General features: G+C 40.3%; 1 protein-coding gene across 3 annotated transcripts in view; it reads right to left on the reverse strand.

The window, feature by feature from the left end:
- Positions 1-13,883, reverse strand: part of AASS (aminoadipate-semialdehyde synthase) — a 70,860-nt gene that overhangs the window by 18,001 nt on the left and 38,976 nt on the right. For all 3 annotated transcript variants that reach the window (XM_067746847.1, XM_067746846.1, XM_067746848.1), the window contains exons 12-18: positions 13,205-13,264; positions 12,948-13,015; positions 10,397-10,518; positions 10,083-10,209; positions 7,157-7,267; positions 6,955-7,063; positions 4,406-4,546 (exon numbers count right to left, since the gene is read on the reverse strand). In XM_067746847.1, coding sequence (XP_067602948.1) covers positions 4,406-4,546; positions 6,955-7,063; positions 7,157-7,267; positions 10,083-10,209; positions 10,397-10,518; positions 12,948-13,015; positions 13,205-13,264 — 738 coding nt within the window. The remainder of the gene's footprint in view (positions 1-4,405; positions 4,547-6,954; positions 7,064-7,156; positions 7,268-10,082; positions 10,210-10,396; positions 10,519-12,947; positions 13,016-13,204; positions 13,265-13,883) is intronic.

A 13,883-nucleotide genomic window follows, 5' to 3' on the forward strand; every position in this document is an offset into this window, starting at 1 on the left:
ACCCATGTCTATTTGACTCCAGTGTCCGTGTTCTTTCTACTATATGATACCGTCCCCTTAATTGTGCTCATCTGTGGATCAGTAGTTTGAAAAGGATGTGAATTGACTAGGTACAGCATTCCTGATCATGCCACCAGTGATGCTCCTGAAAATTGAGTTAAGAATGGCTGCAGGTGGGCTTCCCTTCCCTGGTGGCGCAGTGGTTAAGAATCCGCCTGCCAATGCAGGGGACACTGGTTCGAGTCCTGGTCCGGGAAGATCCCACATACCGCGGAGCAACTAAGCCCGTGTACCACAACTACTGAGCCTGCGCTCTATAGCCCGCAAACCACAACTACTGAAGCCCGTGAGCCACAACTACTGAAGCCTGCGCACCTAGAGCCCATGCTCCGCAACAAGAGAAGTCACTGCAATGAGATGCCTGTGCACTGCAACGAAGAGTAGCCCCCGCTTGCCGCAACTAGAGAAAGCCCATGTGCAGCAACAAAGACCCAGCATAGCCAAAAATAATAAATAAAATAAATAAATTTAAAAAAAAAAGAATGGCTGCAGGCAATAGAGAGCAGCAGCTACAGAGGGAAGGCTGGGTGCTACAGTCAAGGGAGGGGAAGGTAATAGGAAGAGAGCCAGAAAACCTATCTCAAATCTGTGTTTGCAGAGCGAGCACGATCCTTACTTAGTGTATTTGTTTAGCTTGGGAGTGGCTTGGGATAGGAGGCTGAAGGAGATGATGGCGAAGGTCTGCCATGTCACCCCCAGGTGTCACCAATGTCCCACCACCCATGGAGGGAACAGAACTCAGAGAAGACACAGTCACTGTCTCCAAACATGTGGAAGGAAATCAGATGCATTAGAAACAGGATTAGAAGTTAGAAGTTAGCAGTAGAACCAGAGGTAAATCTTGTCCTACATCCTTGCAGTTATTTCCAATGAGATACATCCTAATTCCTAGGCTACTGCCTGAGTTGCTGGAAAAGTTTAAGGTTTCAACTTAAAAGCAGAAGCCAGGGGCTTCTCTGGTGGCGCAGTGGTTGAGAGTCCGCCTGCCGATGCAGGGGACATGGGTTCGTGCCCTGGTCTGGGAAGATCCCACAGGCCACGGAGCGGCTGGGCCCGTGAGCCATGGCCGCTGAGCCTGCGCGTCCGGAGCCTGTGCTCCGCAACGGGAGAGGCCACAACAGTGAGAGGCCCGCGTACCGCAAAAAATAAATAAATAAATAAATAAAAGCAGAAGCCAGAGAAGTCACCTGGCTCCCCCATGATGATTCTGTGCATTACATAAGGCCTGCTCCATGGTGGAGGGTGATGGTGACAGAGGCAATGGAGGAACAAGAGAGGTTTTGAGATGTTTAACAATGGGTGAGAAGACAGATCGACACACTTGAATTACTGAGTGAATAATACAGCATCCGGAAAAAGTGTTAGACACAGACAACCAAAGTGTGGGAGTTCAGACAAAAGAATAGTGAACAGGGGCTGGAGTGGTCAGGAAGAGCTGCGTCCACAAGAGGAGACCTTGAAAAAAGTATGATTTTAGCAAAGAGAAGAAAAGCATCGTGTTTTCTCTGGGTGTCCTCCACAGTGTCAGGGAGATGCAAAAAGCACTCCTCTTTTACAAAAGGAGTTCAGGATAAAAGGGAAAAACTTCAAATTCAACAAATACAACTTTTGCTGCCTGAAAATAACCTCTTGCTTTTCCTGAGCTCCTACCACCATTAATTTCTTTATGCAGCTGATGTTTGCTAGGGGCTTAGGACACGCCCAGAGATCTGCTGTGTGGCAGATTGTAATCTATATGACCCCACTGAGCCCTACCGCAAGAACCCTGCAAGGCTGGTGTGATTATGCTTACCTTCAGGCAAGGAGCTCAAAGCTCAGAGAGATGAAATGATTGCTCTAGTGCCACCCAGCCAGCCATGGCAGAGCTAGAGGACCAAGTCAGACACACTGGTATCAGGTTCCATGCTCTTTCTGTTGCACATTGCATTCCACTGACCTCCTTGTTATCATCTTTATCTCTTTTTTTTTGTGGTACACGGGCCTCTCACTGTTGTGGCCTCTCCCGTTGCGGAGCACAGGCTCCGGACGCGCAGGCTCAGTGGCCATGGCTCACGGGCCCAGCCGCTCCGTGGCATGTGGGATCTTCCCAGACCGGGGCATGAACCCGCATCCCCTGCATCGGCAGGTGGACTCTCAACCACTGCGCCACCAGGGAAGCCCTCTTTATCTTTTATATGGCCTCCTGAGAATAAGCATTTTACCCAGCTAAAGCAAGAATTCTTCCTGCATTCACATGTGAGTTTATACCAAACATAGGCCAGTCTCTGTTCCATGATTGCAGAAGGTAGAAGGGGCAGTTGAAGAGGAGATCGGCAGTGGCATAGAAAAGGGCGTGTGTCTGGTAGAACGTGAGACTGAGACCCAAACCTTCATGATTCTTAGAATTGGAGAACTAGATTGCCTGGCCTTTGGTGACACTGAGGGATGTCAGCACTTGGACCACAACTCAAGGGTTCTGTTTCATATCCTGAACCATGTGAATGTGTCTTTCCAGAATCAAGGTCAAGTGTCTTGCTTGTCCAGTAGTGTTTTCAGTGCAGCTGTGGTCCTCTGGTCACTAAGTCAGTCCATCTCAAATTCAGCTGCACATTAGAACCATTTGGGAAGTTTTTAAAGATCCCCAAGCCCAAGCAAGTCAGAACCTCTGGGGATGAGGCCCAGACAGCAGGATTTTTTTAAGCGCCTTGGTGACTCCAGTGTTCGGCCACGGCTGTGAGCCGCGCTCACAGGTACAGAAGTCGATGGCTGACAATGACATTCACCTTAAGAGATTCTTTCAATTTACTCTGGTTTTTACACGAAATACACTTAGATCACAGATACACTGAGAACTTATAATACTGCTGCCAGAATAATCTTTGTTAAGACCCACATCCGATCAAGTAATTCATCGCTCCCTGCAGAGCTGGGACTACGGTGAGGTGAGTGAGGTGCTTAGGGCACAAAATATAAAGAGGAAGCCTTGGTCTAGTTATGTTTGTTCCTAAATGTGAGTCTTTCCTTACAGTCAAGAGCATAAACTACGAAAGCAGACAGATGTGATTTGGACACTGCTGAGCACAGTCATGAGTGGCAGTGTCTCTGCCAGGCTGGCGCCTTCTTATCCCTCAAGGCTGAGCACATCTTCTCTTCCCTGTTAATTTTCCTCTCCCTGACCTCCTCACCAAGGTCAAGTCAAAAGTCAATTGAACCTTGGGGTAAGAGAGGAATAAAGACACAGACCTACTAGAGAACGGACTTGAGGATATGGGGAGGGGGCAGGGTGAGCTGTGACAAAGCGAGACAGAGGCATGGACATATATACACTTATGTACTTATATACACATATATACACATGGACATATATTACGTTTGGACATATATACACCAAACGTAAGGTAGATAGCTAGTGGGAAGCAGCCGCATAGCACAGGGAGATCAGCTTGGTGCTTTGTGACCACCTGGAGGGGTGGGATAGGGAGGGTGGGAGGGAGGGAGACGCAAGAGGGAAGATATATGGGAACATATGTATATGTATAACTAATTCACTTTGTTATAAAGCAGAAACCAACACACCATTGTAAAGCAATTATACTCCAATAAAGATGTAAAAAAAAAAAGGTCAATTGGCCTCTCATCTGCATCGCTGTGGCACTTTAGCATACTTTGGAACTCTCATTGAATTATACCTATTTATTCTACTGTCTGCCTTTCCTGCCGTGAAGAGATCTGGTAAAAGAGGGGGAAAAAAGACTTTAGAGTTAGTTAGATCTGGGTTTGAATCCCAGCTGCATGACTGTGAACATTCTCTTTGCGCCACAGTTTCCTTATAGTAAAATGATGAAAACAGTACTAAACTCAGAGCGCTCTTACGTTCTGCCACACAGCAGCTGGGAAGAAATCTTCGTTTCCTTCCTTGACCCATCACACCCTCCATTCCGAGAGCTACCCCCATTCTAGTTGTGAGTTCTCTGAGATCAGAAACTTCATTCAGCATGACAACCTTTAGTGCCTTGGCCCAAGTCTAGCACATAGTAGGGATTCAGTAAATGTTTGTCAGGCTGAAATGAACTGCAAGATGACCAGTAGTTATGCACGCAGAGAAGTTAAGAAGTGAGTGTTTCAACGGCAGAAACAACTTGCAAGAGGGCAAAGAGGAAAGAATGAGCCTGGGCTTTGCTGGGAACCGTGAGGAGACCACGGAATGGAACAGTAAACACACACTGGGAAACAGTGCAAGAGGAGAATGGAGAGCAAGCAGCACAGCCAGCGTTAAAGGGCGTTGGTATTGGGGAGAAAGTGTTTGGCCTTTCTCAGGCAGTTACTGCAGGTTTGTATCTCTAAAGCTTTGATGATGAGCCTTCACCTTTCCATTGAGCAGGTAGGTGGCGGGCTGCATTATGTTCATCAAAACTCCCACTGGACTCCAGCTAAATTTGTATCTCAAGGGATTGTCTGAATGTTCAGGGGCTGGAAGGCCACCGCAGTAGGAAACATAAGATTCAATCTGTAAGATAAAGAATCAATAAATTAGGGAAATTAACAATTAGTTACGGAGAATAATCTATCCAAATCTATCCGAGTAATTAATTGAGTACAGTGACACAAATAAGGTAAACTTGTTACAGTTTCTCCTTTCTTAAAGTTACAAAGGCTTTCAAAAATACATCCTTAAAGCCAAACACCATTTGGTGTTTGTCAGTTATATTTAGATTAAGTCAGTTATATTTATATATATATATGTGTGTGTGTGTATATATATATATATATATATATATATATATTTTTTTTAATCATCTAGAGATTGTGGCTAACATTTTGCTCCGTTAAAAATCCAACCATTAGTTCAATTCTGCTTGGTCAGTGCCTCCTGACTTTTAATTCAAATTATATACTTCATTATAATTTGATGATATATGTATAATTATTAGTATTAATTAATATGTAATTAATATAAATATTATTAATTGATATGATATATAATTTAATTAATTTGATTCTATATTTGATTATATATATTACATATGTGTGTGTATATATATAATATAAAATATATATAACCTGTTTTAGGTTATATATATATTATGTTAGGTTAGGTTTAATCTGAGTCATCACATTTTCATGTCCAATAGTTCTTTCTTATGTGTAAAAGATACTTTATATACCAACAGGTTGATAATATTACAAAGAATTTTTCCCACTTTTAAAAGTCAAACCTTATTATAGAATCTCCAAAGCAGTCTAAAATCTTTTATCAAACTAAAATATATATTATAGTAGCATCTATTTCTCTAAAAATCTATTGTTAAAGCTTGGACTTTTTTTTTACCATACAAATATTTCTGCAGTTTCAAAATTTTACTTGAAATTTCTAGTCAAAGTATGAGTTAGAATATAGCAGTTTCTTCTCAAAATAGACTAAAGACCCTAAATGTAACACCAGAAACCATGAAACTCCTAAAGGAAAACATAGGCAGAACACTCTGACACAAATTGCAGCAATGGTTTTTTGGATCTGTCTCCCAAAGCAAAGGAAATAAAAGCAAAAATAAACAAACGGGACCTAATTAAACTTAAAAGCTTTTGCACAGCAAAGGAAACTATCCACAAAGCAAAAAGACAATCTACTGAAAGGGAGAAAATATTTGCAAATGATATGACTGATAAGGGGTTAATATTCAAAATATAAGGGCTTCCCTGGTGGCGCATTGGTTGAGAGTCCGCCTGCCGATGCAGGGGACACGGGTTCGTGCCCCGGTCCGGGAGGATCCCACATGCCGCGGAGCGGCTGGGCCCGTGAGCCATGGCCGCTGAGCCTGCACGTCCGGAGCCTGTGCTCCACAACGGGAGAGGCCACAATAGTGAGAAGCCCACGTACCGCAAAAAAAAAAAAAATATATATATATATATATAAATACATATAAATAGCCATATAACTTAACATCAAAAAAACAAACAACCTGAGTAAAGAATGGGCAGAAGACCTGAATAGACATTTTTCCAAAGAAGAAATGCAGATGGCCAACAGGCACATGAAAAGATGCTCAACATTGTTAATCATCAGGGGAATGCAAATCAAAACCACAGTGAGATATCACCTCACACCTGTCAGAGTGGCTGTCATCAATAAGAACACAAATAACAAATGTTGGTGAGGATGTGGAGAAAATGGAACCTTCATACACTGTTGGTGGGAATGTAAATTGGTGCAGCCACTGTGAAAAACAGCACGGAGGTTTCTCAAAAAACTAAAAATAGAACTACCACATGACCCAGCAATCCCACTCCTGGGTATATATCTGAAAAAAACAAAAACACTAATTCAAAAAGATACATGCACCGCAATGTTCATAGCAGCATTATTTACAATTGCCAAGATATGGAAGCAACCTAAGTGTCCATTAACAGATGAATGGATAAAGAAGATGTGGTACATATATACAATGGAATACTATTCAGCCATAAAAAAGAATGAAATTTTTCCATTTGCAACAACATGGATGGACTTGTAGGGTACTATGCTAAGTGAAATAAGCAGACAGAGAAAGGCAAATACTGTATGATATCACTTATATGTGGGATCTAAAAAATACAACAAACTAGTAAATACAGTAAAAAAGAAGCAGATTCACAGATACAGAGAACAAACTGGTGATTACCAATGGGGAGAGGGAAGGGAGGAGGGGTAGAGGATTAAGAGGTACAAACTATTAGGCATAAAATAAGCTACAAGGAATATATCCAACACAGGGAATATAGCCAACATTTAAAAATAATTATAAATGGAGTATAACCTTTAAAAAAAGAATACAATAGTTTCTTTAATCAGAATTATAGAAAGAGTATTTCTGTACACAAAAATTGGGACCTCTTAATATTTTCCTAAATGGACCTTTGGGTGTCAGTTGGGCTCACCGTGGCTCCCACTTCTTTGGCCTTATCTATCGTTTCCATTGCCAACATATGATCAAGACCAGGGTCCAATCCCAATTCGCCAATGACTGTGATGCCAGCATCTTCCACACTGAAAGAGGTGGAAAGAGAAGGAAGGAAAATTTGGATAGAAAATAAGAACAATTCCATGGAGCTACTTTGTTGAAAACCTACAGAAACTTACCTCTTTTCTAATTCTTTTAGCACCGGGGTGATGTAGCTTGCAGTGATCATGTTAACCTTGCTTGCGATGCATGCCTTGGCCACAAGAGGATGCAATACATAAGGCAACAAGCTTAAAAACAGGAGAAACTAATCAGAAACTTTCTTTGCCAACCGTCCCTCCAATGCACCTTGAACTGCAGTAAAGTGAAGATATCACACTGATTATTCTCAGAGATGATCAATGACTCCTTGAAGACTACAGAATAAATTCATCCTGTTATCATATTTAAAACTCTCCACAATATGACCTTCACTTAACCTTTCTATTTTTCCTCCTTGCATCTCCTTCATAAACCATATATGGGGACCAAAGAAGCTATTGTAATTCTCCACTCACAGTCTTTACTTTTCCATTTGTGAATTTAAAGAAGATGTTGGGGGTAGGAGTTTAGTAATTTATTTATTTATATTTGCTGTGCTGGGTCTTCGTTTCTGTGCAAGGGCTTTCTCTAGTTGTGGCAAGCAGGGGCCACTCTTCATCGCGGTGCGCGGGCCTCTGACTATCGCGGCCTCTCTTGTTGCGGAGCACAGGCTCCAGACGCGCAGGCTCAGCAGTTGTGGCTCACGGGCCTAGTTGCTCCGCGGCATGTGGGATCTTCCCGGACCGGGGCACGAACCCCTGTCCCCTGCATCGGCAGGCGGACTCTCAACCACTATGCCACCAGGGAAGCCCTTTTTGGCTTTTTTAATCAAAAATAATTATTACTAAATGTGGTAGCCCTTTAAAAGCCAATGAATGAAATACTTGCAAAACTCTTAGTTGGAAAAGTATTAATAGAAAATGTTCAGTGGCATCATCTTAAAGGTTAGTGGGGATTTTTTGTCGCATTCTCCACGTTGAAAACCTGTCTGATAAAAATTTTATCCAGATCTAATATTTTTAAATTTGGGCATTATCAGCACTAACCTAATAATATGCTGAGAACTAGAACGATAGAACTTCCATTGATGGTGCCTATTTTAGACAAAGGGATTAGAGTTCATAATTCATTGTGTATGTAATATAGCAACTACTCAAGAGGACATAATTAACCCAAATAGTTGGAAATGCCACTTGTGAAAACATACACAAAATAAATACACATCTAATTTTCAAAGTAATTTATCAAACTCAATTCCTACTTTGCATTAAATCGTTAAAAACAAGAACTGCAAAATAAAACCATGAGAATTTGACATATTATAAAATTTTTGTGAAACATATTCTTCACTCATTTTACTTTGATAGTCCCTAACATTGTGTTTACATCAAAACATTCTTTCTCCAACTTAAAAAATGAAAAGCTATGTAAGAAACACTACAGGAATGTTTAACATCATTTCCACTATTCACCACAGAAATTCAACCAACTGAGAAAAATGAAATATAAAACAGATTTTGCTCATGCTAAATCTTATTGAAGGTCACCAAGTCGTGGAATTCTAAATTTTACACCTGTTAATAGATTATTATCGTGTCCATTATCTTGTCATATTTTGCTTCTGATTTTGTTCAAAATGTGTTTTGTTATGTTCTTTTCTTTTTTTAATCAAAAAACAATGTTATGTTTAGGTACCTATGTGTGGCAAAACAAATTCTTTGTTTTATTCAGTAGGCTAGAATATTACATTTTGAAGGACTTACTTTCATAATTATAACCTGACAGACAAGGTCTATTGGTTATTGATAAACTTTTGCTAAAAAATAATTAATTCACATTAAATTTTTATAAATTGAATAATGTTTTTAAGTGTCCAAAGTGAGCCTATATTAAGAGATAATGCAAAAGTTCCCACTTAGAATTACCTTTCTTTGCGTCTGTTTTCCAACACCCACCCCCTTTTTTTAAGGAGGAAATCACAGAACTTGCACAGAACTTGCAGAACTTCCTCCAAAGATACCATTTGAATCTGATCTAACTATGAAAGTGATCTAATTATGAAAAAGCAGGTTAACTTTCTTCCTTCCATCTTGGAAAAATTATATTCTAAGAATAAACGGCTTATTCTTATCGCTTTGTTATTTTCAAAGTGAAGTATCTAGCCTTCATTTTTTAGCCCTGTATCTAGAGTTAGATCTGCAGTTGTATTAGATAGTAATGAATGATATATTTCAAGATATGTTCCTCTGCTAAGGCTAAAAATGGTCATAGGGCTAGAGAATCTACTCACTTTCATTTAAGCTTTATAAGTCCAAAGGAAAAAATAGCCACCAAAATACGTCGTTAGTGCCTCATGACCAGCATTTCCACTTCTAGGTGAATCCAACAGAAGTGTGTGTATACGGTAACCAAAAGACAAACACTACATTGTTCATGGCAGCACTATTCATAATAGCCAAATTCTGGAAACAACCTAAACACTCATCAGCAGTCAAATGGATAATAATAGTATATTCACGTAATGGAATATTACACAGTAAAGAGAATAAACTACAGTTACAGACAACAACGCAAATGACAATCACAATGCTGAAGAAAGAAGGCAGCCACAAATGAGGACATACTGAAAGATTCCGACTGTACAAATTGAAAACCGGCAGAAACGAATCTCTATGTTAGAAGCCAGGACAGTGCTTACCCTTGAAGGATGGGGCTGGTAATAAAAGGGGGCACAAGGAGCACTTCTTGGATACTATTATATTCTGTTTCTGATGTGGATGATGGTTGCACCATGTGTTCACTTTGTGAAAATTCTTTGAACTACAAACTTATGATTTGTGCACTTTCCTGGAGGCACATGTGAGTGTAAAAGTTTACTGAGAGAAGAGAAGAGGAGAGAAGGGGGAAGGGAGGACAGGGGAGAGGAGGGGAGAAGAGAAGAGTAGAGAGGAGAGAAAATAAGGAAAGAGAAGTAACAGCAACGACAACAAAATATACGGCAATCATTTCTTACTATTTACTAACCTGATGACAAGATCCTGCGTTGCCACCAAGGAGTTCAACTTCACTTCTTGTTTACCGACGTACAGGCTAACAGGATTAATATTATATTTCTTGCCTAACTGCTCGATTTGATTCTCCATGTCAGAGCCTATTCAAGAATCAAAACATCCAATCTTTAGATCTCCTTCCACTAGTCAGAGAGTAAAACACATTTTAACATCTTCAAAAATAATTTTTCAAAGTTTAGAAGCAAGATAGTCATCTAACATTCACAGAGTAGCCATGTTTTGAAATCAATTTTACTTCCTCTTCTTTAAAAATTGAGGCTTATTTACCTACTGTTATTTCTATATTGTCGTCCCTCGACAGGTATTCCAACACCGGCTCAGATACGTAACCAGATCCAAGAACCAAGACCTTTTTCTTGGTGCTCGCTGAGAGTGACTGAACACGTTCCCTATAAATAAAAGGGGGGGGAGGGAATTTGAACAAAGAAACATTTCAAGTAACAAAATGTTGCTGTCCCCAAAGCAGACTAAAACTTAGACTGTGAAGCAATTATTTTTTTCCCACACTTCTTATAGTAAGAACCTCAACAGGAGTTCCCAATACCAACATTTTTCATTATTTTAGATCTTGTATGATGAACAACAGACCCTGAGATCTTTGAGGTGTATGAGTTCCCTATACCACTAGTGAGGTGCAGATGCTGGCCCAGCACCTGGCTACTCACAACTGAGTAACTTGGTGTCACACTCTATCCTTCCGGGGGACATGATTCAAAATCATGCTGGGGGCCTTACATCGAACCTTATTTACTCCTCGCAAAAATCCGAGAAGACAACGATCTGAGGAGATTATTATCATATTAGACACTGTCTTGTGATTTATCTTCAGGGTCACTTGAAAACAGTTAAAACCATAATTTTGAAATCACAAACGCCATGGGTTAAACGTAGAAACCTACATGAGTCACTAGGCAGAACTCTAACTCTTGAATTTTTCTGTTGTTGGAATTTGTGCCTTCCTGACAGCTAACTCTTTGTCTTTCCTGCAAACTCTGACCTCCAAGACAGTGACTGAGTCTTAGCTGTCTTTATAAACTCACTATTGCTCACTGTGTTTTGCCTTAAAGATGGAAGATACTCATTAAATGTCTTTTGAATCAGAGTCCCAGATAACCATGGAATGGCTTGGTGACAGGGACTTAAGCAGAAGGCTCTGTTGCTGGAATCTTTTAGGACAGGATGTCTCTCAAACCTTAACCTTTATTTAACTTCACTTCATTTCATTAATTATAAGTGAATAAAAATAAATTTAAATGTAAAATGTTCCTGCCCCCTCTTCACCCCCAGAACTCATATTACTGATGAGGGGACGACTCCTTTAACTTCCACCCCCATCCCATTTCACCTCCCAGAAAGAAACACTATTACAGATCCTCTCTAACAGCACTTTCTGTAGTTTGTGTAATTGAAACACATTATTTTGATGTCCAAAAAATAAAATGTTCAAAATACATATTTAAGAACTCGCTCCTAGATTTTAATACTCTCCACCCCATCAGCAACCCCAAAACGCTCCAGGTTAATAATCATTGTGCTAAGGAACGAAGAGAACAAAAGAACAAGGCAGGGATTCAAGATAACTCCAATTTCCTTCCAAAATGCAATCTTCATTTTCAGTCTCTTGGCACAAGGTTCTACCTGGGAAGGAGGGCAGGAAGTCCTAGCAGTTGGGGCCAGCAGACCTGCCGCTACGTGAAATATAGTGTGTAAAAAGCGACTGGTCATGGTAGACACGTCATTGGATTAGTAATGTAAGAAAGAGATCATCTGATGATGACAATTCAAAGATACACAGAACTATGAAAAACAAATATGTGCAGTTTTCCCTACGAGACACTCTCCTATGGAGTTACAGAACTAGTTGCTTTTTTAAAAAACAAATTATACACTCTTGTATCATGCCAGAATATTTCACTGACACACAAAAAATTACTGTAAGCTAATAAACACATTTGGAAAAGGCGTAACAGTAGTACTTGATCTGGTCATATCTCTTATTTACTTCTTACAGGTGGAAAAACTGAGAAAGAAGACCAGGCAGTTTGTTTGTTTGTTATTAATTTTCCCACTCTGGCTTCTCCTGAGAATTCAGTGCATGGGTTATTTTTTTTTAATGTGAATAGACCAGTGGAGCAGATATAAACATGGATCAAGTGCAATCAGTTGGAGACAAGAACATTCCAAAGAAATGTCAATGTTTCCAAACTTTTAGTAGTAAAACCAATTATAGAAACCAGGGCCTTAGCTAAGTATCTTCCTAAGAGAACTGTTCTCTCCAGTAGATTTGCCACATTACTTCCTGACACTTTCCTCCTAGTAAGAATCCCCAGGGGAAACTGACCTCTCATGATTTTCTTTCTTCACTACTTTTCTTAATTTCTAACCAAAAGCTCACTTTTCCGAGTATTATCCGAAACAAAAGAGAGTCCAAATCCTCAACCAAAAGTCAGCCTGAAAGCACCACAGAAAGCGTTAGCAAGCTCATTTTCCTCTGAGAGAATAGCTGAGACATTACAACATGCAAAATGCTGGAGAAGGAACAAGGACAGAGCTTTTGGAGTTTTGCTTACTTACACCCAAGTCTACATGGATAACAGAAAGCCAGAACGATGCTACACTACTGTTGAAGGGAAAATAATTCACAATGGTTCCAGGCAGTCACTTCGTTTGAATTTCCTATTATGTACAGACATTTTTTAAAATTACATATTGCATAATCCTAGCATCACGAACTCACATGGAAGCATTAAAAAAAAGGACTCATGAGATCCATGATAAGAATAAATGTATTAAACAAGAGGATGTGAATGATGCTTACCTGCTCTCCCGGAGTTTCTGGATATATTTATACTTATTAGACAATGTGCCGTTGGATGTAATCACTGCCTGAATATATACGATACAAGACATTTCTTTAGTCACCACATTTAGTCCCACAAACATGGGCTCATGACTAATAGAGAAAAGAGAGAGTAACAGAGAAAGACAGGGAGAGAAAAAGGAAAGGGGAGAATGGGGAGCAAGGATAGTGGTGGAAAAAGACATTCATGAAAAGAAATTCTTTTCATAACTTACATCTCGCACCACAGGAGAAAAATTCTGACTCTCAAGAGGCTGTGTCGCGTCTGATAATATCTGAAAAGGAAATGAGATTGGAAAGAGAGAAATGACATTGCAAAGAAGGCTTCTTGCTATTTTATCCATATGAAAATATTAGTCAAAGGAAAGAAAATAGTTTAGAAAACAGTTTTTTGAAAATCACTGAATTGTATAGATAATTGGTAAAAGAAGTTTTCTATAAGCAATGAATTCTGCCCCCCTAAAACATTATTTTAGTACAATTATTTCAGTACAATTTCCAACTCTAAAACCAAAATTTAATCATGTTCGCTTACTGGAAGCACAAAATAACTTATGCTTCCCCCCAGTTAAATGTGTCATGTTGACCGTGCTGGTAAATACCATCACACGCTTTATAACCATAGTCCTCCCTCTGAGGAACTCTACCCCTTCCCAAAAGGTTCAGGCTGGGGCTTCCCTGGTGGCGCAGTTGTTGAGAGTCCGCCTGCCGATGCAGGGGACGCGGGTTCGTGCCCTGGTCCGGGAAGATCCCATATGCCGCGGAGCGGCTGGGCCCGTGAGCCATGGCCGCTGAGCCTGCGCGTCCGGAGCCTGTGCTCCACAACGGGAGAGGCCACAACAGTGAGAGGCCCGCGTACCGCAAAAAAAAAAAAAAAAAAAAAAGAGTTCAGGC

Source organism: Pseudorca crassidens, chromosome 8 (genome assembly GCF_039906515.1).
Source record: "Pseudorca crassidens isolate mPseCra1 chromosome 8, mPseCra1.hap1, whole genome shotgun sequence".
Taxonomy (NCBI): Eukaryota; Metazoa; Chordata; class Mammalia; order Artiodactyla; family Delphinidae; genus Pseudorca; species Pseudorca crassidens.